The sequence below is a fragment of the Hemitrygon akajei genome, chromosome 13, assembly GCF_048418815.1.
Source record: "Hemitrygon akajei chromosome 13, sHemAka1.3, whole genome shotgun sequence".
NCBI lineage: Eukaryota > Metazoa > Chordata > Chondrichthyes > Myliobatiformes > Dasyatidae > Hemitrygon > Hemitrygon akajei.
Window position 1 is genome coordinate 26,643,666 of NC_133136.1, and position 23,483 is coordinate 26,667,148.

A 23,483-nucleotide genomic window follows, 5' to 3' on the forward strand; every position below is an offset into this window, starting at 1 on the left:
GTGTGTGTTGTAGATCATTTTATTTTACTGCACCGTGAGGTTTGTTTAAGCGAAGGCAACAGCAGAATACAGAACAAAGTGCTACATCTACAAAGTGCTCTACAGGAGGACAATACGGTGCAAGGCTATCTTAGAGTTATAGCATTTAGATTTAAAAGAGCAGAACAAATATAATGGTTAGGTCTGCAAAGAACAGATTGCAACGAGTCCTGGCTGCGAGTGAGTTCTTGCTGACTCTGAATGGTGTAACTTTAGCTATGTTTGGTGGAAGCTGAATAACATGACATCGGCCTGCTGGAAACAATTTAATGATTATTTGCATCTTGAATGGACCAGGCTTCAGAGCAAGTGGTTGATGGAATCAAGAGTTGTGGTAATGTTGAACTGTGTGTCAACAGCATAGATGTGAAAAGGATAATGTCACTAAAATGTAAACAGATGAAGAGGGAGCTGAGTATCAAACACTGAGCTATTCTGGAGAGGATTGTGGGGACCACAAAGCCAGCCATTGTTACCAGGCTGGTCAGCTTCAGATGCACAAGACTGGAAGTAAGGCAGATGGTTGATAATATAATAAGAGGATGAAGTGCTTGTGAAACAGCTGTCACAGAAAGTGCACCCCATTCTTTAACATGTTTTGAATATGTAGTTTAAAGGATTTGATTAAGTACAGGGTTTATGTAGAAGGGCTAGATCAGATTGGAGCAAATGGGGATCACTGAAGGACCTTTTGAGAAAAGGATGGTGAAAAAAAATGGTTCTTCTATAATTGTTGATGAACAAAATGAATTAGCATTCTGATTTGTTAAGATTCAACTACATGAAGATGGAAATCATAAACATGAGAAAGTCTGCAGATGCTGGAAATCCAAAGCAACACTCACAAAATGCTGGAGAAACACAGCAGGTCAGGCAGCATCTATGGAAATTTCCAGAAGGCGTTCGATAAGATGCCGCACAAGAGACTTATAAATAAGATATAGATGCATGGAGTCGGAGGAAGTGTATTGGCATGGATAGTGGATTGGTTAACCAATAGAAGGCGGAGAGTTGGTATAAATGGGTGTTTCTCTGGTTGGCAGTCAGTGGTGAGTGGGGTGCCGCAGGGGTCGGTGCTGGGCCCGCAGCTGTTTACCATTTACACTGATGATTTGGAAGAGGTGACTAAGTGTAGCTAGCAAAATTTGCTGATGACACTAAACTAAATGGAAAAGCAGATTGTACAGAGGATGTGGAGAGTCTGCAGAGGGATATAGATAGGTTAAGAGAGTGGGCCAAGGTCTGGCAGATAGAATACAACGTTGGTAAATGTGAGATCATCCACTTTGGAAGGAATAATAGAAGAGCAGATTATTATTTAAATATAACCATATAACCATATAACAATCACAGCACGGAAACAGGCCATTCCGGCCCTCCTAGTCCGTGCCGAACTCTTAATCTCACCTAGTCCCACCTACCCGCACTCAGCCCATAACCCTCCACTCCTTTCCTGTCCATATACCTATCCAATTTTACCTTAAATGACACAACTGAACTGGCCTCTACTACTTCTACAGGAAGCTCATTCCACACAGTTATCACTCTCTGAGTAAAGAAATACCCCCTCGTGTTTCCCTTAAACTTTTGCCCCCTAACTCTCAAATCATGTCCTCTCGTTTGAATCTCCCCTACTCTCAATGGAAACAGCCTATTCACGTCAACTCTATCTATCCCTCTCAACATTTTAAATACCTTGATCAAATCCCCCCCTCAACCTTCTACGCTCCAATGAATAGAGACCTAACTTGTTCAACCTTTCTCTGTAACTTAAGCGCTGAAACCCAGGTAACATCCTAGTAAATCGTCTCTGCACTCTCTCTAATTTATTGATATCTTTCCTATAATTCGGTGACCAGAACTGTACACAATGGTGAAAGATTGCAGCATGCTGTTGTGCAGAGGGACTTGGGAGTGCTTGTGCATGAATTGCATAATGTTGGCTTGCAGGTACAACAGGCTATCAAGAAGGCAAATGGAATGTTGGCTTTCATTGCTAGAGGGATTGAATTCAAGAGCAGGGAGGTCATGCTGCAACTATACAGGGTACTGGTGAGGCCGCACCTGGAGTACTGTGTGCAGTTCTGGTCTCCATACTTGAGGAAGGATATACTGGCTTTGGAGGCAGTTCAGAGGAGGTTCACCAGCTTGATTCCAGGGATGAAAGGGTTAACCTATGAGGAGAGATTGAGTCACCTGGGATTATATTCTCTGTAGTTCAGAAGAATGAGAGGGGATCTTATAGAAACATACAACATTTTGAAAGGAATAGATAAGATAGAAGTAGGAAAGTTGTTTCCATTGGTAGGTGAGACTAGAATTAGGGGACATTGCCTCAAGATTCAGGGGTGAAGATTTAGGACAGAGATGAGGAGAAACTGTTTTTCCCAGAGAGTGGTGAATCTGTGGAATTCTCTGCCCAGGGAAGCAGTTGAGGCTTCTTTAAGAAACAGTTAGGTTTTTACATGGTAAGGGAATTAAGGGTTATGGAGAAAAGTCAGGTAGTCGGAGCCGAGTTTACGGACAGATCAGCCATGATCTTATTGAATGGTGGACCAGGCTCAATGGGCCAGATGGCCTACTCCTGCTCCTAATTCTTATGTTCTTATGAAATGGATAAAGAGTCGACATTTCAGGCTGAAACCCTTCTTCAGTCCTGAAGAAGGGCGTTGGCCCAAAACATCAACTGTTTATCCATTTCTATAGAAGCTGCCTGACCTGCTGAGTTCCTTGTATGTCAATGAAGTTGTAAAGCCCTTTTTTTGATCTGACCTCAGCAGGAGCAACAGCAGAATGGTCTAATCATTTTCAATATCTTGGACTAATTTACAAAATATCTGCTAAGACTCCTACTTTAATGCAGTAACATTTGAAAGTAATCTAATGTTTACTCATATGAATGTTACTTGAGGTCCCAATTAGGCTCTGTGGTGACACTGGAGGATTAAAAATGTTGCAAAGCACAGAAAAAAAAAGCCATTAATACCTATGAGTCCTTGACAGCTCTTATATACTACTCCTTACCACATCCTTTCTTTCCTCTTCTAAACCTATTACTGCAATCCTCTATTCCTTTATCCCTAGCATGCTTATTCATTCTTCTCTTAAGTGTGTCTGCATTGTTTGCTTTATCTCTTTGCTTTGTGTTCATGAATTCTCCATTCTTATTACACTTTATCTAAGCCAGTTTCTTCAGAGTTCTCTGTTGATTTCTTCATGGTTATCTTATATTGGTGGCCTCTAGTTGGGCGCTTTTTCTGCAAGATGAAACATTTTCTCTCAATCACATGATCGTAACCCTTAATAATTTTAAAGATCTCAATTAGATTGCTCCTAAATTACCTTTTTCTCCCCCCCCCCCCAAGAGAAATGAGAGCCAGTTGGAATAGCCTGGCTTAAAACCAAGGCAGGATTTCCCAAGAGTAATAATTACTTTGATAGTGATTTCTGTTTCCAAGTGAACATTTTCGGAGAGAAGGTTATTTAGTGTGGAGGAGAAAATAAGAACACATTGTAGGGGTGGATCTCCTGCCCCCTCCAGACTGTCCACCTTTCGACAGGATTATGGTTGATCTGTCATAAACCTAATATCCTTTTCAGTACTAGTTTCCAACAGCTCTAGATCCCCTGATCATTCAAAGAAAACTTAAATACCTCCAATGATCTGCCCTCGACCCACCGTTCTCTGGGGTAGAGAATTCCAGAAATCCGTACTCATTTGTTTAAATGACTGCACCTCTTTCTCCCCCCCCCCATTTTCCACCTCTTGTAACTTTCTCTTCTCAGGCTTTCCCAACAGCTACCATGTCCTAGCCCTTCAGACTATTATGTTTCAGTGGGTTTTCTCTGCGTTCTTTTAAGCTGAACTTTCTTCAGTGTTTGGAAAAGGACCGCCTCCTCACCTTGGCTAGTGAATCAATGTGTCCTGTGCCAGTATATCCTTAGAGGAGAAAACCCTGATGAAAGGTCTCTACTTGAAATGGTGTCCGTTAACTCTTTTTCCATAGATGCTGCCTGGCCTGCTGAGTTCCTCCAGCATTTTGTATGTGTTGCTTAGTATATCCTTGCTTAAATAAAGCAATCAAAACCACAAGTGATTCCGCCAAATGGCCCCACTAGTACCTTCTAAAAAGTGTAACAATACTTCTGTGTTACTAAGCTCTAACCCCCTACCTGACTACTGGTTCTACTGCTTGCCAACTTTTTGTGACTCACACGGACACATCTGGATCCCTCTACTGTCTTTTCCAATCCTTCCATATATAGATACCTGCTTCTGCTTCCTCCTATCAAGGTACATGACCTCATAGTGCTGCATCAAAATTGGTTTGCCAAGTTTCTCAAATTTCGTGCACGCACTTTTCAGTTACAGAGTTCGTATTGCAAAATTCCCTCCCAACTATTTTTATGTCGTCAGTAGGCTTGTTCACTCCTCCCAGGTCAATGACATACATAGGCAGCAAATAAACAGGGCCCAAGAAATTATCTTGGTGCACCCTACTATTTGTATCCAGTCAAATGGAAAAGCATCTACTTATTCTGATTCACCGGCTTCTCTGTGACAATCAGTCTTTAATATGTGATCATACACTCCCTCTGATGCCATGGCCTGTTGTGCCACAGACTTTTATATGACACTGTAGCGGTGTGCTACACGCAGCGCTGAAATAATGACACCGAGTCAGTGAGCTGCAGTTGCAAAAGAGGTTTATTCAAACTTCGCGGCCTCGCTTTAAAGCCTTCCTGATCCCGCCCTCCCCGGGCGGGAATGCTGTAGGGGGCGCGTATTCACATTCCCGTCCCGCGCGCGGGCTTTTCCCCTTGCTGGTGAAGCAGGCTTGGCGCCCTCTTTGGGACCGGCCTCAATGCCGGCGCGCACCGCTTTGTGAGCCGGTTCGAGTGCGCTGGGAAGTGGGTCACCACATCACCCCCCCCCCCCCCAGAACTGGCGATACACCCCCAATGTCCACAGTCCGGGTCGGACTCTGTTTGGGAGGTCGGCCTCTGCGTCGCAGTGCCTGAATCTTGACCGGTTGCGCCAAGTCCACGTGGGCCGGTTTGAGTCGGTCCACCGTGAAAACCTCCTCTCTCTCCCCCCAACGTCCAGCACGAATGTGGACCCGTTTCTGATTACTAGCGGTGCCCGATGTCCGCCCCGTCGTACAAAAACGAACTTACAGTTTTGCAGGTCGGGTTCTGCCCATGCTGTGAAGTGGGTATGGGGGCCAGGTTACCGAGCCTCTCACGTAGTCTGTCCAGGACTGCTGCGGGTTCTTCCTCTTGCCTCCTTGGGGCTGGTATGAACTCCCCTGGGACGACCAGGGGTGCGCAGTACACCAACTCGGCCGATGAGGTGTGCAGATCCTCTTTGGGCGCCGTGCGGATTCCGAGCAGGACCCAGGGAAGCTCGTCCACCCAGTTAGGCCCTTTGAGGCGGGCCATGAGAGCCGACTTCAGGTGACGGTGGAAACGCTCCACTAGTCCGTTCGACTGTGGGTGGTAGGCAGTTGTGTGGTGCAGCTGTGTCCCCAAAAGGCTGGCCATCGCTGACCACAGGCTGCAGGTGAACTGGGCGCCTCTGTCGGAGGTAATGTGGGCCGGTACACTAAAGCGAGATACCCAGGTGGCAATCAGTGCCCGAGCGCAAGATTCGGAGGTGGTGTCGGTGAGCAGGACCGCCTCTGGCCATCTTGTGAACCGGTCCACGATAGTCAGGAGGTGCCGCGCTCCTTGCGACACTGGCAGGGGGCCCACAATATCCACGTGAATGTGGTCGAAACGCCGGCGGGTGGGGTGGAATTGCTGCGGCGGGGCTTTGGTGTGCCGCTGCATCTTGGCCGTCTGGCAGTGCATGCTCGTTCTGGCCCATTCACTGACCTGCTTGTGGAGTCCGTGCCAAACGAACCTGCTGGAGACCATCCGGACGGTTGTCCGGATGGAGGGGTGCGCTAAGTTGTGAATGGAGTTGAAAATGCGCCGCCGCCAGGCTGCCGGGACGACGGGACGGGGTTGGCCGGAGGCGACGTCACAGAGTAGGGTCCTCTCACCTGGGCCTACGGGAGGTCCTGAGCTGCAAACCGGAGACTGCAGTCCTGTAACTAGAGATCTCCTCGTCTGCCTGCTGCGCCTCTGCCAGTGCTTCATAGTCTACCCCCTGGGACAGGACTTGGATGTTAGGGCGAGAGAGGGCGTCTGCCATGAGATTGTCCTTTCCCGAGACGTGCCGGACATCTGTCGTGTATTCGGAGATGTAGGACAGATGTCGCTGCTGGCGGGACGACCAGGGATCGGACACCTTCGTGAACGCAAAGGTAAGCGGTTTGTGGTCCGTGAACGCGGTGAAGGGCCTACCTTCTAAGAAGTACCTGAAATGCCGGATTGCCAGGTATAGCGCCAACCGTTCCCGGTCGAAAGAACTGTATTTGAGCTCGGGTGGTCGCAGGTGTTTGCTGAAAAACGCCAGGGGTTGCCAGCGACCCTCGATGAGTTGTTCCAGCACTCCACTGACTGCCGTGTTGGATGCATCCACTGTGAGGGCGGTAGGGACGTCCGTTCTGGGGTGCACTAGCATCGCGGCGTTTGCCAAGGCTTCTTTGGTTTTAATGAAAGCAGCGGCGGACTCCTCGTCCCAGGTAATGTCCTTGCCCTTATCCGACATCAGGGCGAACGGGGCGCATGATTCGGGCAGCTGAAGGGAGGAAGCGGTGGTAGAAATTCACCATACCCACGAATTCCTGAAGGCCTTTGATTGTGTTGGGTCGGGGGAAATGGCGGACCGCGTCTACCTTGGCGGGCAGAGGGGTTGCCCCGTCTTTAGTAATCCTGTGGCCCAGGAAGTCGATGGTGTCGAGCCTGAGCTGGCATTTGGCCGGGTTGATTGTCAGGCTGTATTCACTCAGTCGGGCGTAGAGTTGATGGAGGTGGGACAGATGCTCCTGACGACTGCCGCTGGCTATGAGGATGTCGTCCAAATAGATGAAAGCAAAGTCCAGGTCATGTCCCACCACGTCCATTAACCGCTGAAACATCTGTGCGGCATTCTTTAGGCCGAACGGCATGTGGAGGAACTCGAAAAGGCCGAAAGGGGTGATGAGTGCTGTTTTGGGGATGTTGTCCGGATGCATCGGGATTTGATGGTATCCCCGAACGAGGTCTACCTTGGAGAAGATCCGTGCACCGTGCAGGTTTGCTGCAAAGTCCTGAATGTGCGGCACAGGGTAGCGGTCTGGTGTTGTAGCCTCGTTCAGCCTGCGGTAGTCGCCGCATGGTCTCCAGCCCCCTGTTGCTTTGGGCACCATGTGCAGGGGGAAGACCCATGGGCTGTCGGACCGCCGTATGATCCCCAATTCCTCCATCCTCTTGAACTCCTCCTTCACCAGCCGGAGCTTGTCTGGGGGAAGACTTCGAGCACGGGCGTGGAGGGGTGGTCCTTGTGTCGGGATGTGGTGCTGTACGCCGTGTCTGGGCACGGCTGCCGTGAACTGCGGTGCCAGAACCGATGGGAAATCCACCAGGACTCTGGTGAAGTCGTTGTCGGACAGCGTGATGGAGTCTAGGTGTGGGGCCGGCAACTGGGCTTCACCCAGAGAGAATGTTTGAAAGGTCTCAGCGTGGACCAGTCACTTCCTGGGCAGGTTGACCAGTAGGCCGTGAGCTCGCAAAAAATCCGCTCCCAGGAGTGGTTGGGCTACGGCGGCCAGTGTGAAGTCCCACATGAACCAGCTGGAGCCGAACTGTAGCCGCACCATACGGGTGCCGTAGGTCCTTACTGTGCTGTCGTTCGCGGCCCTCAGGGTGGGACCCGGTTCTCTGTTGTGGGTGTCGTAACTGGTCAGAGGTAAGACGCTGATCTCGGCTCCGGTGTTGACCAAAAAGCAGCGTCCCGACTGCTTGTCCCAGACATACAGGAGGCTATCCCGATGGCCAGCCGCCGTAGCCATCAGCAACGGCTGGCTCTGGCGTTTCCCAGGAACTTGCAGGGCGGGCGACAACAGCGGGCTTCTGCGCCCCACCGCTGGTTGGCCTCTTCACCCCTGCCTCTAGCAGGTTAGCGGGCTCTGCGGCCGGGCCTGGTCTGGTTTGCTGCTGGGAGCGTGACCTGGTGATCTGTGCGATGGACGCCCCACTCTCCTTCTTGGCTTTCCACAGCACGTCCACCCGGGCCGCCACCTTCCGGGGGTCGCTGAAATCCGCGTCGGACAGCAGCAGGCGTATGTCCTCGGGCAGCTGCTCCAGGAATGCCTGCTCAAACATGAGGCAGGGCTTGTGACCTCCTGCCAGGGACAGCATCTCGTTCATCAAAGCCGACGGTGGCCTGTCCCCCAAACCATCCAGGTGCAGTAAGTGGGCAGCTCGCTCGCACCGTGAGAGTCCGAAAGTCCTTATGAGCAAGGCTTTGAATTCTGTGTATTTGCCGTCTGCTGGGGGCTACTGTATGAACTCTTCAACCTGGGCCGCTGTTCCCTGGTCGAGGGAGCTCACCACGTAGTAGTAACGTGTGGCATCCGAGGTTATCTGCTGAATGTGGAATTGGGCTTCTGCTTGCTGGAACCATAGGTAAGGTCGCAGCGTCCAGAAGCTTGGCAGTTTTAATGAAACTGCATGAACAGATGCGGCGTCGTTCATCTCCGGTCCAAATATCGTTTGGGCCGTCGGGGTCACCAATTGTAGCGGTGTGCTACACGCAGCGCTAAAATAACGACACAGAGTCGGTGAGCTGCAGTTGCAAAAGAGGTTTATTCAAACTTCGCGGCCTCACTTTAAAGCCTTCCTGATCCCGCCCTCCCCGGGCGGGAATGCTGTAGGGGGCGCGTATTCACAGTCCTGTCCCGCACGTGGGCTCTTCCTCTTGCTGGTGAAGCAGGCTTGGCGCCCTCTTTGGGACCGGCCTCAATGCCGGCGTGCGCCACTTTGCGAGCCGGTTCGAGTGCGCTGGGAAGTAGGTCACCACAACACCTTATCAAAATTCAAATGCACTACATCTACAAATTCCCTTGTATAAAAATATGCATAACTCAGAACATTAGTCCTACTCTGCTCAGTCCTTTGACTCCTGTCTTTGTCTTTAGGCTTAACCACTACGCTGTTGGCTCGGACACTCTGATTTCCGCCCCCTACAACTCTAGTTTAACCTGTACCCCTATACAGCACTAGCAAACCTTCTCGCAAGGAGATTAGTCCCCCTCCAGTTCAGATGCAAACTGTCCCTTCTCTACAGGTCCCACCTTCACTGGCAGAGAGCCCAATTATCCAAAACTCTGAAGCCCTCCCTCCTGCACCATCTCCTTAGACACATGTTAAAATGCAAGATCTGCCCATTTCTGACCACACTAGCGCATGGCACGAGTAGGAGTGGGAATTAGAGTCAGTTTTAATATCAGTGGCATATGTTGTGAAATTTGTTGTCCTTGTGGCAGCAGCACCATGCAATACATAATAAGTCAGTTACAGTAAATATATGTGTTAAATAAGTAGAACAAAAATAAAAAAAAACTAGTGAGGTAGTGTTCATGGGTTCAATGTCTATTCAGAAATCAGGTGGCAGAGGGGAAGAAGCTGTTCTGAATAGTTGAATGTGTGTAGCTTCAGGTTCCTGTAACTTCTCCCTGATGGTAGCAATGAGAAGAGGGCACGTTCTGGGTGATAGGGATCCTTAATGATGGATGCCTTGTTTTTGACGCTTCGCTCCTTGAAGATGTCCTGAATACCATGGAGGCTAGTGCCTGTGATGGAGCTGACTAAGTTCACAACTTTCTGCAGCTACTTTTGAAAGAGAACTACTCATAGAGGGATCAGAAGGGGAGAGAGTGAGCAGTTTCAAGTTCCTGGATGTCAAGATCTCTGAGGATCCCCAACATATTGATGCAGTTATAAAGAAGGCAAAATAGTGGCTATACTTATTAGGAGTTTGAAGAGACAAATACACTCAAAAACTTCTATAGTCGTACCATGGAGAGCATTCTGACAGGCTCCATCACTGTCTGATATGGGGGAGGCTGCTGCACAAGACCAAAGGAAACTGCATAGAGGGTTGTAAATTTAGTCATCTCCATCTTGAGGTCTAGCCTACAAAGTACCGAGGACATCTTCAAGGAGCGGTGTCTCAGAAAGGAGTGTCCATTATTAAGGACCTCCAGCACCCAGGACATGCCCTTTTCTCGCTGTTACCATCAGGTAGGAGGTACAGAAGCCTGAAGGCACACACTCAGTGATTCAGGAACAGCTCCTTCACCTTGGCCATCCTATTTCTAAATGGACATTGTACCCTTGGACTCTACCTCACTTTTTTTTTAATATATAGTATTTCTTTTTGCACGATTTTTAATCTATTCAATATACCTATTCTGTATAAAGTATACAGAATAAAATTTACTTGTTATTATTTTTCATTCTAGATTATATATTGCATTGAACTGCTGCTGCGAAGTTAACAAATTTCATGTCACATGCCGGTGAATAATAATCCTGATTCTGATTCCTGTGCATAGCACCCCACCCTGCCCCCCAGTGCCAGATGGTGTTGCAGCCAGATAGAATGCTCTCCATGGTACATCTGTAGAAATTTGCGATGTTTTTTGGTGGAAAAAAAATCTCCTCAAATTCCTAATGAAATATAGCCTCTGTTGGGCCTTCTCTGTAGCTGCATTGATATGTTGGGTCCAGGATAGATCCACAGAGGTACTGACACCCAGGAACTTGAAATAGCTTCTTCTTTCTCTTTCTGATCCTTCTATGAGGATCGGAGTACGTTCTCTCGTGCCCTTTCTGAAGTCCACAATCAGTTCTTTGGTCTTACTGACGCTGAGTGCCAGATTGTTGCTGGGGCACCATTCCACTAGTTGGCATATCTCACTCCTGTACGCCCTCTCGTCACCACCTGAGATTCTGCCAACAATGGTTGTATCATCAGCAAATTTATAGATGGTCATTTCAAGAGGTCTTGAATACAATAGCTGGGAAATGACGCTGAGGCTTTATAAGGCACAGGTGAGGCCTCACCTTGAGTATTGTGAATAGTTTTGGGCTTCTCATCTGAGAAAGAATGTGCTGGCATTGGAGAGGGTCCACAGGAGGTTCACAAGGATGATTCCAGGAATGAAAGGGTTATCATACGAGGAACATTTGATGGCTCCTGATCTGTACTCGCATTTAGAAGGACGAGGGAGAATCTCATTGAAATATTTTGATTATTGAAAGGTCTAAACAGAGTAGATGTGGAAAGGATGTTTCCCCTGGTAGGAGAGTCTAGGACAAGAGGGCACAGCCTCAGGATAGAGGAGCACCCTTACAAAACAGAGACGTAGAGAAATTTCTTTAGCCGAAGTGTGGTGAACTTATGGAATTTGTTGCCACAGCAGCTGTGGAGCTCAGTTCGTTGGGTGTATTTAAGGCAGAAATTGATAGGTTCTTGATTGGACATGGCATCAAAGGTTACGGGGAGAGGGCTGGGGAGTGGGGCTGAGGAGGGGAAAAAGAAATCAGCCATGATTGAATGGTGGAACAGACTGAATGGGCCAAATGGCTAATTCTGCTCCTGTGACTGATGATCTTATGGTCTTTCTTTGGGTAGGAAACTGTTGCCGAACAGTTCCTAACTAACGTCAGATATATGCTCTTTATGGGCGGTAGAAAATACACTGTGCTTAGAATGAACAGTTTTTAAATGTTGTCAGTCGCATGTGCTTGTGTTCAAAAAGCAGTATTTTTTTTGTCATTGAAAATTGGCAAGAAATAAACAGCAAGACAATTCAGAACTCTCTTGCTCACTGTAGTTTCAAGCATTCAGACTTGGAGAAGGCCAGAAATGGTCGAGAGTGAAAATGAAATGATTTCACTGCTTCACCAAGTTGGAACTACCGGGTACTAGGCTTTTGAATGTTACAATGAAAATGAAGGTGTGTAGGAAACAATTGTTGAAAGTTGTATGAAGGCAGACCATTATCTACACTGGATGTCTGTGCTGATTTTGTTCATTTACACTCAATCAAAAGAATATGATAACTAGAGGTAACAAATTCAGTTTTATAGTACTGCAGTAGTTTTGATAGCATTTTAATTTGTTCTGTGTTTCATTTAAATACATAATTTTTTTTACTCAGTTAAAAGGTTGTTTGTCTTTTTTGTACCTTCGTAACTATTTCCATGAAACTTTGGATAATTGGGCCAAAATGTACTGGTCCCAATGTGTCCCATTAACTGGAATCCACTGTACTGTGCAATGTTTATTGTTATTTGTTTACAATTTATTAAAGTTCAAAGTAAATTTATTATCAAAGAGTGTGAGTGTGTGTGTGTGTATCACTTTTTTCTTGAGATTCATTTTCTTGCAGGCATTTACAGGAAAATAAAGGAATACAAAATAATTTATGAAGAACTATAAATAACAAAGACTGATAAGCAACTAACGAGCAAAAGAAGACAAACATGCAAATAATTTTTTAAAAGTCAGTACATAATACTGAGTCGTGGAGTCCTTGAAATTGAGTCCATAGGTTCTGGAGTCAGTTCAGCGCTGAGATAACTGAAGTTGTTCAAACTGGCTCAGGCCCCTTAAGTACACGTTCATATTATTTTGGAATCCTGATTGAATCACAGCTTAATGTTCAATGTCACCATTTTGCTGGAGCTTAATGACATTGCAAGAAGCTTTACTCGGTGAACATTGATGCTAATGGATAGTATGGTGTGAGAGAGGGATGAGGGAGAAGAGTGGATCTCATGAGCATTTGAGGAGGCTTTTGAATGTGTAGAGACTGATTACCAGGTAAATTATTGATTATAAGGAAAATGAATTCTTGAAATGTGAGAGCGTGCTGCCGATTCATCTAACAACATTCAAAGGAAGCTAAACTCAAAAAGGTAGAAGTTTTTTGAAAGGTAGAAATGCAGATGTTGGGTTTTCTGTCTTTGCATGGAAAGATGCTGTGAGGAAGGGAATAAGGATTAGTGGAGCTAGAAAAATAAATCAGGAAGTTGAAGGAGGAAAATTCTGATGAATGTGGAAGCTGGTCAGATGGCCTTTGAAGATAAAGTGAACCACATCCTTGAGTTGTGTGGGAAATTATCTGCTTTTTGATTAATATCAGCCTATTCAGAGTTGTCTTCTCAGAGACCTGCACTGCATGAGCAGAACCACTTGTGCTTCAGAAGCTTGGTGTTCATCAGTGAACGCTGCTCTATCCTAGCTTAGCAAGGTCAGGGTGCACACTTGCTGACAAACTTACAAGGCCTTTCTAAAAGATGACTGTTACTGGGATATCCACTGTCCTTATGATTCAGCACAGGTATAAAAACACCTCATTGGCACATCTACCACCTGCCACCACCATTGGCATGTCCTTTCTGTATTATACAAAGATAACACTGCAAAAACTCTTTAAAGATTTCTTCAATAGTCCCTCAGTCCGTTACATTCTCCATAGAAGGACAGTTGCAGGTGATTCAAGGATGCCATATTCACTTCAACTTGGTTATATCTCAAAATTCCTTATTTCTTGCTGGACGAATATCCTGAAGCATCTTTCCTAACCGTTATGATGCTTTCATTTTGGGAACCACTGAGGTTCCAGTGAGAGGTTCACAGCAGTCCAAAAGCTATAGGATTTCCCATTTCCAGCATAGTCCTCTTCCTGAGAAAAAGCAGCATTAAAGTGAACAGACTATGTTATAAGGAACTTCCCTTATTTCTTTCTCCCTTTGCTGGGATATATGCATGGAACCTATTTTATCAATGGAATTATTCAGTGGAGTATTACTTTGAAAATCTGTACACCAGCTAATTTGCTCTTGTTTTTACTTTTTTCAGTCTTACATTGGAGATATTCTAATAGCCATCAATCCTTTCAAGTATCTGCCCTTGTATGAAAAATCGGTACGTAATCATTTTATTATATAAAAATCAGCTGAAATTTTTAATTGTCCTACTTTTACAAGCATGGAGTTCATTAAATTTGAAATAATATGCTAATATTACTCTGCTGTATTAATTTCCATGGAAAATTAAATGCCTGCAATTACAATATATTGCATTGATTTTTTTTCCATTTTTATTTCAAAGTGGTTCTTAAATAGGTTGATATTTCATCTGTGATTATTAAAAACAAAAAAATAGAATCTTTCAAACAACTGGTCATGTCCCAAAAGTCAACTGCTCAACTTCAAATAGGTTTTACGTAAGATTTTAGGAATTTCTATCTGGCAAAACTCCTTAACTGAAACAGCACCAAATTTAAGATGTATCCTATGACATAAGATACTTGAGCATATGGATGACTGAATTGTGCTGCAAGTTTACTTGAAGTATTTGTTGACGATTTTCTTTCACTCTGAATTAAAATTACAGCAAGAATCCATTCCTTTAAAAATAAAATGGATTGATTGCATATATATTTTTATTATTAACTTGTTTTTGAAAACACAGACAAAATTATGTTGTGAAGAGTTGGAAATGTTAGGAGCAGTGACTTGTGAAGGGGACCAATGAGCAACCCAGTTTTTAAGCAGTGATGAATGGATTTTATACAAACAGGTTTACTTGGTTCAAGTAGATCCCTTTTAGAAGGGTTGAGTTAGGATTCTGTGGCATTTTCAACTAAAGATGTGAATCCATGCATTCAGTCTTTAAAATTCCTGCCTTACATAGCTGCTCTTTTTCTAAATTAGCTAAACTTGTACAGAATGAAGGAAGTGAGTCCAATGTTGCATCCTTTTTCTTTTGTGGAATAAATAAGGGTCTCAGCCCGAAATGTCGACTGTACTTTTTTCCATCGAGGCTGCCTGGCCTGCTGAATTTCTGCAGCATTTTGTGTGTGTGTGTTGCATGCATATTCACATTAACATTGCAACATTTTTTTTACAGACTTCAACGAAATGTTACTTAACAATCTCTTGTTTCTGTTATAAGGAATCGGAAAAGTACAAAAGTTCTTCAAAAGATGGCCTACCTCCTCATATTTTTGCCGTGGCAGATCGTGCCTATCAATCAATGTTGGGTCGCTTAGCCACGGGCCCCAAGAACCAGTGCATAGTCATCAGGTAAGAATACAGTGACATTTTGAGAGCTCTTCTCCAAGATAACCTCCTAAATCTTTCTACAAATTGTGTACCTGTATTCCCAGATCCCTTTGTTTTCACACTTTCCTTATTGCCCTACTGTTCGCTGTGTAAGACCTTCCCTGGTTGGTCCTACCGAAGTGTCAAACCTCGTACTTGTCTGCATTAAATTTCATCTGCCGTCTTTCAGCCCATTTTTCCAGTTGGCCCAGATCCCATTGCAAGCCGTGATAGCCTGCATCGCTGTCTACTGCACCCCAATCTTGGTGCCATCTTCAAACTTGCTGATTCAGTTGACCACATCATCATCCACATTGTTGCTATAGATGTCAGACAACATCAGACCAAGCACTGATCCTTGCTGCATTCACTAGTCACAGGCCTCCAGTCAGAGAGGCAAATGTCTGTTACAGTTCTAGAAACATAGATCTACAGCACAATACAGGTCCTTCGACCACCATGTAACTCTCTGGCTTCTCTCACAAATTGAAAGAATCAGAATCAGGTTTATTATCACCGGCATGTATCATGAAATTTGTTAACTTAGTAGCAGCAGTTCAATGCAATGCATAATGTAGAAGAAAAAAACAAAATAAAATAATAAATCATTTACGTAGTACGTATATTGAAAAGATTAAAAATCGTGCAGAAAAACAGAAGTACTATATATATTTTTTAAAAGTGAGGTCATGTCCAAGGGTTCAATGTCCATTTAGGAATCGGATGGCAGAGGGGAAGAAGCTGTTCCTGAATCACCGAGTGTGTGCCTTAAGGCTTCTGTACCTCCTACCTGATGGTAACAGTGAGAAAAGGGCATGCCCTGGGTGCTGGAGGTCCTTAATAATGGATGCTGCCTTTCTGAGACACCACTCCCTGATGATGTCCTGGGTACTTTGTAGGCTAGTGCCCAAGATGGAGCTTACAACCCTCTGCAGCTTCTTTCAGTCCTGTGCAGTAGCCCCTCTCATACCAGACTGTGATGCAGCCTGTTAGAATGCTCTCCAAGGTACATCTATAGAAGTTTTTGAGTGTATTTGTTGACATACCCAATCTCTTCAGACTCCTAATGAAGTATAGCCGCTGTCTTGCCAATGTCTAATCCAGTTTACTACTTCATGTTGATTGCTGAGCGACTGAACCTTCTTGACCAGCCACCCATGCGGGACCTTGTCAAATGCCTTATTAAAGTCCGTGTAAACAACATCCACACCCTTGCCATCATCAACGTTCCCGGTAACCTCCTCAACAACATAATAGAGACATGACCTACCCTGCACAAAGCCATTTTGACTATTCTTAATTAGTCCATGTCTATTCAAATACTTGTATATCTGTTCCTTCAGAATATCTTCCAATAACCTTCCCACCACTGGTGTCAGGCTCACTGGCCTATAATTTCCTGGTTTATCTTTAAAACCTTTTTTGAACAGCAGAACAATATCGGCTATCCTCCAATCCTGTGGTACCTCACTTGTCGCTAAGAATGATTTGAATCTCTCTGCTAGGGCCTCCACAATTTCTGCATTGCCTCCCACAGGGTCTAAGGGATCACTGTGCCAGGCCCCAAGGATTTATACACCCTAATTTGCCTCAGGATAGCAAACACCACCTTTTCGGTAATCTGTGTTGGATCTATGAAGTTGCTACCGCTTTGCCTCACTTCTATAAACTCTATGGCCATCTCCTTGAGTAAATACAGATGCAAAAAATATTTTAAGATCTTTCTCTCCCCCCCCCCCCCCAACCCCTATCTCTGTTGGCTCCACATATGGATTACCATTCTGATCTTCCTGAGGACCAATTTTGTCCCTTGCTATCCTTTTGCTCTTAACATATCTGTAGAATCCTTTAGGATTCTCCTTTACTTTGTCTGCTAGGGCAATCTCGTGCCTTCTTTTAGTCCTCCTGATTTCTTTCTTCAGTGCTCTCTTGCATTTCTTATACGCCATAAGCACCCCATTTGTTTGTACATACCTATACCTGCTATGCACCTCCTTTTTTTCTCAACCAACCTCAATATCTCTTGAAAACCAAGGTTCCCTACACCCTGTTACCTTTACCTTTTATTCTGACAGGCACATACAAGCCATGTACTCTCGAAATTTTACTTTTGAAGGCCTCCCACTTACCAAGTACACTTTTGCCAGAAAACAGACTGTCCTAATCCACACTTGCCTGATCCTTTCTGATAGCATCAAAATTGGCCTTACTCCAATTTAGAATCTCAGCACGTGGACCAGACCTATCCTTTTGCATACTTACATTGAAACTAATGTCATTATGATCACTAGATGCAAGGTGAGCTATGTCAGGCCACTGGACTATGTCAGCTTAGAGCTACATCATAGCAATATTGCCATTCATTTTGAATACAAAATGGCTGAGAGAGAGAAACTGAAATGTAAAATAATTAACATTTTTCATTTAATGAAGTTAATTTAAATGTATTGACTGTTTTCAAGTGATCTATTTAAATGTAAATACTTTTCAATATTATGGTTAATTTTTATGTTTGTATTACTGAAGATAATAATGTTTGCTGATGTTGTAGGCATGCTGTGTTAGCACCGGAATGTGTGGCAACACATGTGGGCAGCCCTCAGCACATCCTTGGGATGTGTTGGTTGTCAGTGCAAATGATGAATTTCACTGTAGGTCTGGATGTGATAACTAACTGAATCTGATTCATTCAGTTCAGAGTGGAGTCATAAATTAACTATCACTACATTTTGGCAAAAGGTTTATGATCAGATGATTCTGAACTGCCCAGGAATCTACAGGTCAGGGGAGCTGGAAGAAGCTTTTTTTTATTGGAGTTGTTCGAGTGAGTCGAGCAGTGACTGGTGAACTTGTGCTGCTTGAGCTCTTAATGGACGTGTATAGATCTCCTACAGCAGATGACACTTTTGTAAACGACACAGCCAAATGAACAGACAATGCATTGACGATAAGATATAGCAGAAGAATTGGGCCAGATGGCCCATCGAATCTACTCCACCATTTCATCATGGCTGATCCAATTTTCCTCTTGGTCCCATACTCCTGCCTTCTTTGCGTATCCCTTCATACTGTGAACAATCAAGAAACGTATTAACCTCTGCCTTGTATATACATTGAGACTTGGCCTCCACAGCTGCCTATGGCAATGAATTCCACAAATGTGCCTCACTTGCAAAAGATATCCTTTTTCATCTATATTCTAAAAGAACACCCCTCTATTCCAAGGAAACATCTTCTCCTCATCCACTCTATTGAGCTTTTTCACCATTCGATAGGTTTCAATTAGGTCACCCCTCATTCTTCAGAATTCCAGTGAATACAGACGGAGCCTTCGTGCTCTTCATATGACAAGCCGTTCAATTCTTCGTGAACCTCTTTTGAAACCGGTCTAGTTTTGAGCACATCCTTTCTAACATAAGGGACCCAAAATTGCTCACAATAATCCAAGTGAGACTCACCAGTGCTTTATAAAGTCTTAACATTACATCCTTGCTTTTATATTCTAGTCCTTTTGAAATGAATGCTAACGTCACATATGCCATCCTCTCTACAGACTCAAACTGCAAATCAACTTTTAGGTAATCCTGCATGAGGTCTCCCAAGTCCATTTGCCTCTGAGAGTTTTGAATTTTCTCTCCATTTAGAAAATAGTCTATCCTTTCATTTCTTCTACCAAAGTGCATGATACTGTATTCCATCTGTCTCCTCTTTGCTCATTCGCTTATATGTCTAACTCTTTCTGTCACCTCTACTTCCTCAAAACTACCTGTCTTTCCACCTATATTCATATCGTCTGCAAACTTTGCAACAAAGCAATCAACTCTGTCATCCAAATCATTGACGTGCCTTGCAAAAGTAAGCAGTCCCAACACAGACCCTTGTGGAACACCACTAGTCACCAGCAGCCAACCAAAAAAGGCTCCCTTAATTCCCACTCTTTGTCTCCTGCCAATTAGCCACTACTTTTTCATGCTAGAATCTTTCCTGCAATACCATGGGCTCTTAAATTGTTAAGCAACCTCATGTGTGGCACCTTGTCAAAGGCCTTCTCTTTGATGAGCCTTTTTTTAAAATCTCAGCTTAAATGTCCAAAATTGGTCCAGCCGACCCAAATGATTGTGGAATTTTGACTGCTGGATTTGCAGCATGAATCTTATCTTTTGCCTGCACCTGGCCTAGTTCTAGTCACATTATTCATCATTTTGTATTTCATCTATTTTTTGATTATTTTTAGGTCCTTGGGGAGGATCATATAGTTGAGCTTTTTGTACAAAAATAAGGCATTGGTGGAAAGGGTTTTGAATATTTTTATTTGCTAAATTGACAATGCTTATTTTTAAGGTTATCCTATTTTCATCTGAGATCAAACTATATCAATTTATTAATATTAAATCAATCAAGGAATAAGCTGCACAAACTCAAAGGAAACTTCCTAAAACTGGCATTATTGAGACAAGAAACTTTATTCTTTTGACCCCTTAATTGTAATAAATTCCAGGCTGTTACAATCAGTTAAGCTTCTGGTCTTCAAAACCATAAATGAGCTATAAGTGAGCTTTCTAGTATGAGTTAGGATCGTGACTTATTAGTTTTATTTACCTGTTTGGTTCCAAATCTTGGACATGGGTATTAGTTTAAATTGAAACCAATATGACTATGGTCCAAAAGCCAAGCAGAAAAACCGAAATTGAACCCACTACTCCCAAGGTTCGCCTTACTAGTGTCTTGTACAACTATACCATGACTTCCCAACTTTTATACTCAATGTGCTGACTGATGAAACCCTATGTGCCAAAAACAGCCTTCACCATCCTGTAAATCTAGGGACCCACTTTCAGGAAACCATGTACCTGAACTCCAAAGTTGCTCAATTCCACAACACTCCCCAAGGCCATACAGTTAACTTTGACTGACCTACCTTGATCTGAGTTTCCAAAATGCAATTCCTCAACTATCTGAATTAAACTCCATCTATCATTCCTCAGCCCACATTCTCACCTGATCAAGATTCCACAGTAATTTTTGATAGCCTTCTTCATCATCCACTTTCCCACCTATCTTAGTGTCATCACAAACTTACTAACAATGCCTTGTATATTCTCATTCAAATCGTTGATGTAGATGACAACAATTGGCCCAGCACCAACCCTGAGGCACATGACTAGTCACGGGCCTCCGGTCTGAGAAACAGCCTTTCACCATGAACCTTTGCTTCTTACAGTCAAGCCAGTTCTGTATCCAATTAGCCCAGATCTGCCTGGATTCCATGAAATCTACCCTTCTAGAGCAACTTAGCATATAGAACTTTATCAAAGGCTTTACTGAAGTCTCTATATGCTCTGTCTACTGCCCCGCTCTCATCAACCTTCTTGGTCACACCATAAAATATATTCATAAGACATGACCTCCAACACACATGGCCATGCTGACTACCCCTATCACCCCATCTTTCTAGATCTACGCATATCTTCTCCTTCAGAATCTTTATCAGTAACTTCCCTACCACTGAATATAAGTACAAGATTTGCTACCCTCCAATCTATCAGCATCTCTCGTGTGGCTAACAATAATGCAAATATATCAGCCAGGGCTCCACAATTTTTTCTCTAGCCTTTGGTAATCCTGATCGGGTCCTGGAAATTTGTCTATCATTTTAATGCATTTAGCACCTCCTCTACTGTAAGGTGGACCATCTCCAAGACCTCCCCACTACATTTGTCTAGTTCCATAATCTCTGTGTCTTTCTACACAGTAAAAACAAGATAACTATTTATTGAGGACCTCTGTGGTTTCACACATAGATGTCCACTTTGGTTTTTGAGGGGCCTTATTCTCTAATTACTCTATTTTTCATTAATACTGTATATAAAATCTCTTTGGATTCTCCGGAATTGGAGGAAACAGAATCAGGTTTAGTTATCACTAGTGCATGTTGTGAAATTCATTGTTTTGTAGCAGTACATTGCGATACATAATAAAACAACTATAAAATACAATAAAACTATATATACAATTAAATAAAAAGTGCATAAAGAGAGGAAATAAAACAGCAAGTTAGTGTTCATGGGTTCATTGTCCATTCAGGGACCTGATGGCAGAGGGGAAGAAGCTGTTCCTAAAATGTTGAATGCGTGTCTTCTGGCTCCTGTACCTTCCGCTTTATGGTAGCAATGATGAGGGCATGTCTTGGGTGATGGGAGTCCTTAATGATTAATGCTGCCTTTTTGATCCTAGCTGACTGTACTTGAGCCATGCCCCCTTTTTCCTGGCTAGGGCCTCCATATATCCCTGGTCATCCAACTTCAAAACATGCATTGAAATGTGTTGTTTGTGTCAGTGATCAACACAGTCCAAGATGTGATGTTGCTGTACTTACAGAACCAACACAAACCAAAGCACCTGGAGGAAAGCCACATGGTCATGGGGAGAACGTATGAACTCTTGGGAATTTAATCCTGATCATGATCTGGCACTGTAGAGCATCATACTAACCAGTACACTCCTAACAGTCTCGTACTGCTAACAGTCTCGTTCTCCAGTCTAACTGGAAGATGCAGAACTTGAGATCTCATTTGCTGACCTTTAAAAGCCTCCCACTTGGTGAAGGCTGTTTGCTCACAGCCAGCCTGCAATCAATTACAATCTTTGCATGCTCCTGCCGTATACTGTTAGAATTTACACTGCCCCAGCTGTGAAGCAGTTCTGTCCCTTTCCATAACTATTTTAAAACGAAATAAAACAATGGTCACTGGTCATAAAGTGTTTCCCTCGCTTACTGACACTTAAGTTACTTACCCCATCCTATTACCCAGGAATAGGTTGAGCTTCTCTCTCCCTGATAGGAACCTCTCTATATTGCCTGAGGAAACCTTCTTGAACACATTTACCAAATTCCATCCCATCCAAGTCCTTAACCATACTGCAGTCCAAGTCTGTCTTGGGAAAGTTACAATCAAAGCAACCAGCCTCCCCTTTATGGACTCTGTCTATACTTGGTGCCTCAGTAAAGCAATCAGCATAAACCAAGACCCCGCCCACTCCAAATATTCTTTCTTCTCTCTCCCATTGGGTGGAAGATACAAGAGCCTGAAAGGATGCACCACCAGGCTCAAGGACAGCTTCCATCTCATGTTCTCAGACTCTTGAGCAGACTTCTTGTAGAATAGGCCTCTTGCATTTTACTGCTTACCTCAATTTCTACTTTTCCTGCAGCATTTGCAACTTATTTTGCATTGTTATTGTTCTACCTCGGTGCTGAATTGAGGCTGTGGCCTGCAGCTAACTGGATTGGCTGCAGTGATAACTGGTTCCGTGGCTGCGGACTCACAGCTGTGAACTTGAGCAGTTTGCTTGCTTTTGGATGTTTGTACTATTTGTTTATTTTCTGCGCATTGGGTATTTGGTTTTCTTTTTTTTTAATGAGTTCTTTTGGGTTTCTTTGTTTTGTGGCTGCCTGTAAGGAGATGGAACTCAAGGTTATACATAGTTAACATATTTTGATAATAAGTGTACTTTAACTTTTGAACTCTATCTTATTCTAGCTCCAAGCACTGTTCCCACTGTTCACAATCTCCCTATATATTTGCTCTTTTAATTTCCTTTGACTATTTGGGAGCCTATAATACAACCCCAAAAGAGCGACCATCTTTTTATTTCTCAACTCCACCCGTAAAGAGTTAATCCCTAATCAATTTAATCTCAGTAGTTCTTTGCGGCTGCGAAAGGAGGAGGGTTGGGCATGGGGCTAGCAACCCCATCTTGTAAAAGCCCAGAGCTACAGAAACACTAACAGAAGCTCTAAGGGCTTCTTCCCTGGGAGAGGAAATATCATCACGTAGAAGGCATATGAAGTCGTGTGGTGAAAGTTGAGGCCACAAGGCTGATCAACCTTTGGCCCAGGTCAGAGGACTCTGGCAAGCTGCTGTCAACAGACTATGGGTCAATAGGAGTGATGGGCTTAAGAAGAGAGGTGACTTGTCGGTGTGATATGTTGCACGGACAACAGTGGCTTGTTGATCTTCTGCCTCTCTTGGCGAATGACTGATCTTCAAACCATTGAGAAGTTCGTGTGTTGTCAGAAATACCTCAGTACTGCAGTATGTTAGTGCATGTGCTTGCTTCGGACAATGAAGCAAATTAGAAGACGTGATTACAGATGCTGGAATTTGGAGCAAGAAACGATGTGCTGGAGGAACTCAGCATGTCAAGCAGCGTCTGTTGGTGGACACAATGCTGGAGGAACTCAGCAGGTCAGGCAGCATCTGTGGAGTGGAATAAACAGTTGACACTTTGGGCCAAGATACTTGAGTAAAGGAGGCCAATTTTGAATGTGGTCCTTTCCAGCGTTCCTGTCTTCTGACTCCCAGTAGTGCTGCTCACCTTCCAGTGTGTGC

The 23,483-nt window shown here is 44.2% G+C and overlaps 1 protein-coding gene across 1 annotated transcript in view; it reads left to right on the plus strand.

The window, feature by feature from the left end:
• LOC140737716 (myosin-IIIa) overlaps positions 1-23,483 on the plus strand; it is a 181,673-nt gene that overhangs the window by 14,682 nt on the left and 143,508 nt on the right. The window contains exons 2-3 of the mRNA XM_073064280.1: positions 13,844-13,909; positions 14,942-15,072. Of these exons, the coding sequence (XP_072920381.1) occupies positions 13,844-13,909; positions 14,942-15,072 (197 nt within the window). The remainder of the gene's footprint in view (positions 1-13,843; positions 13,910-14,941; positions 15,073-23,483) is intronic.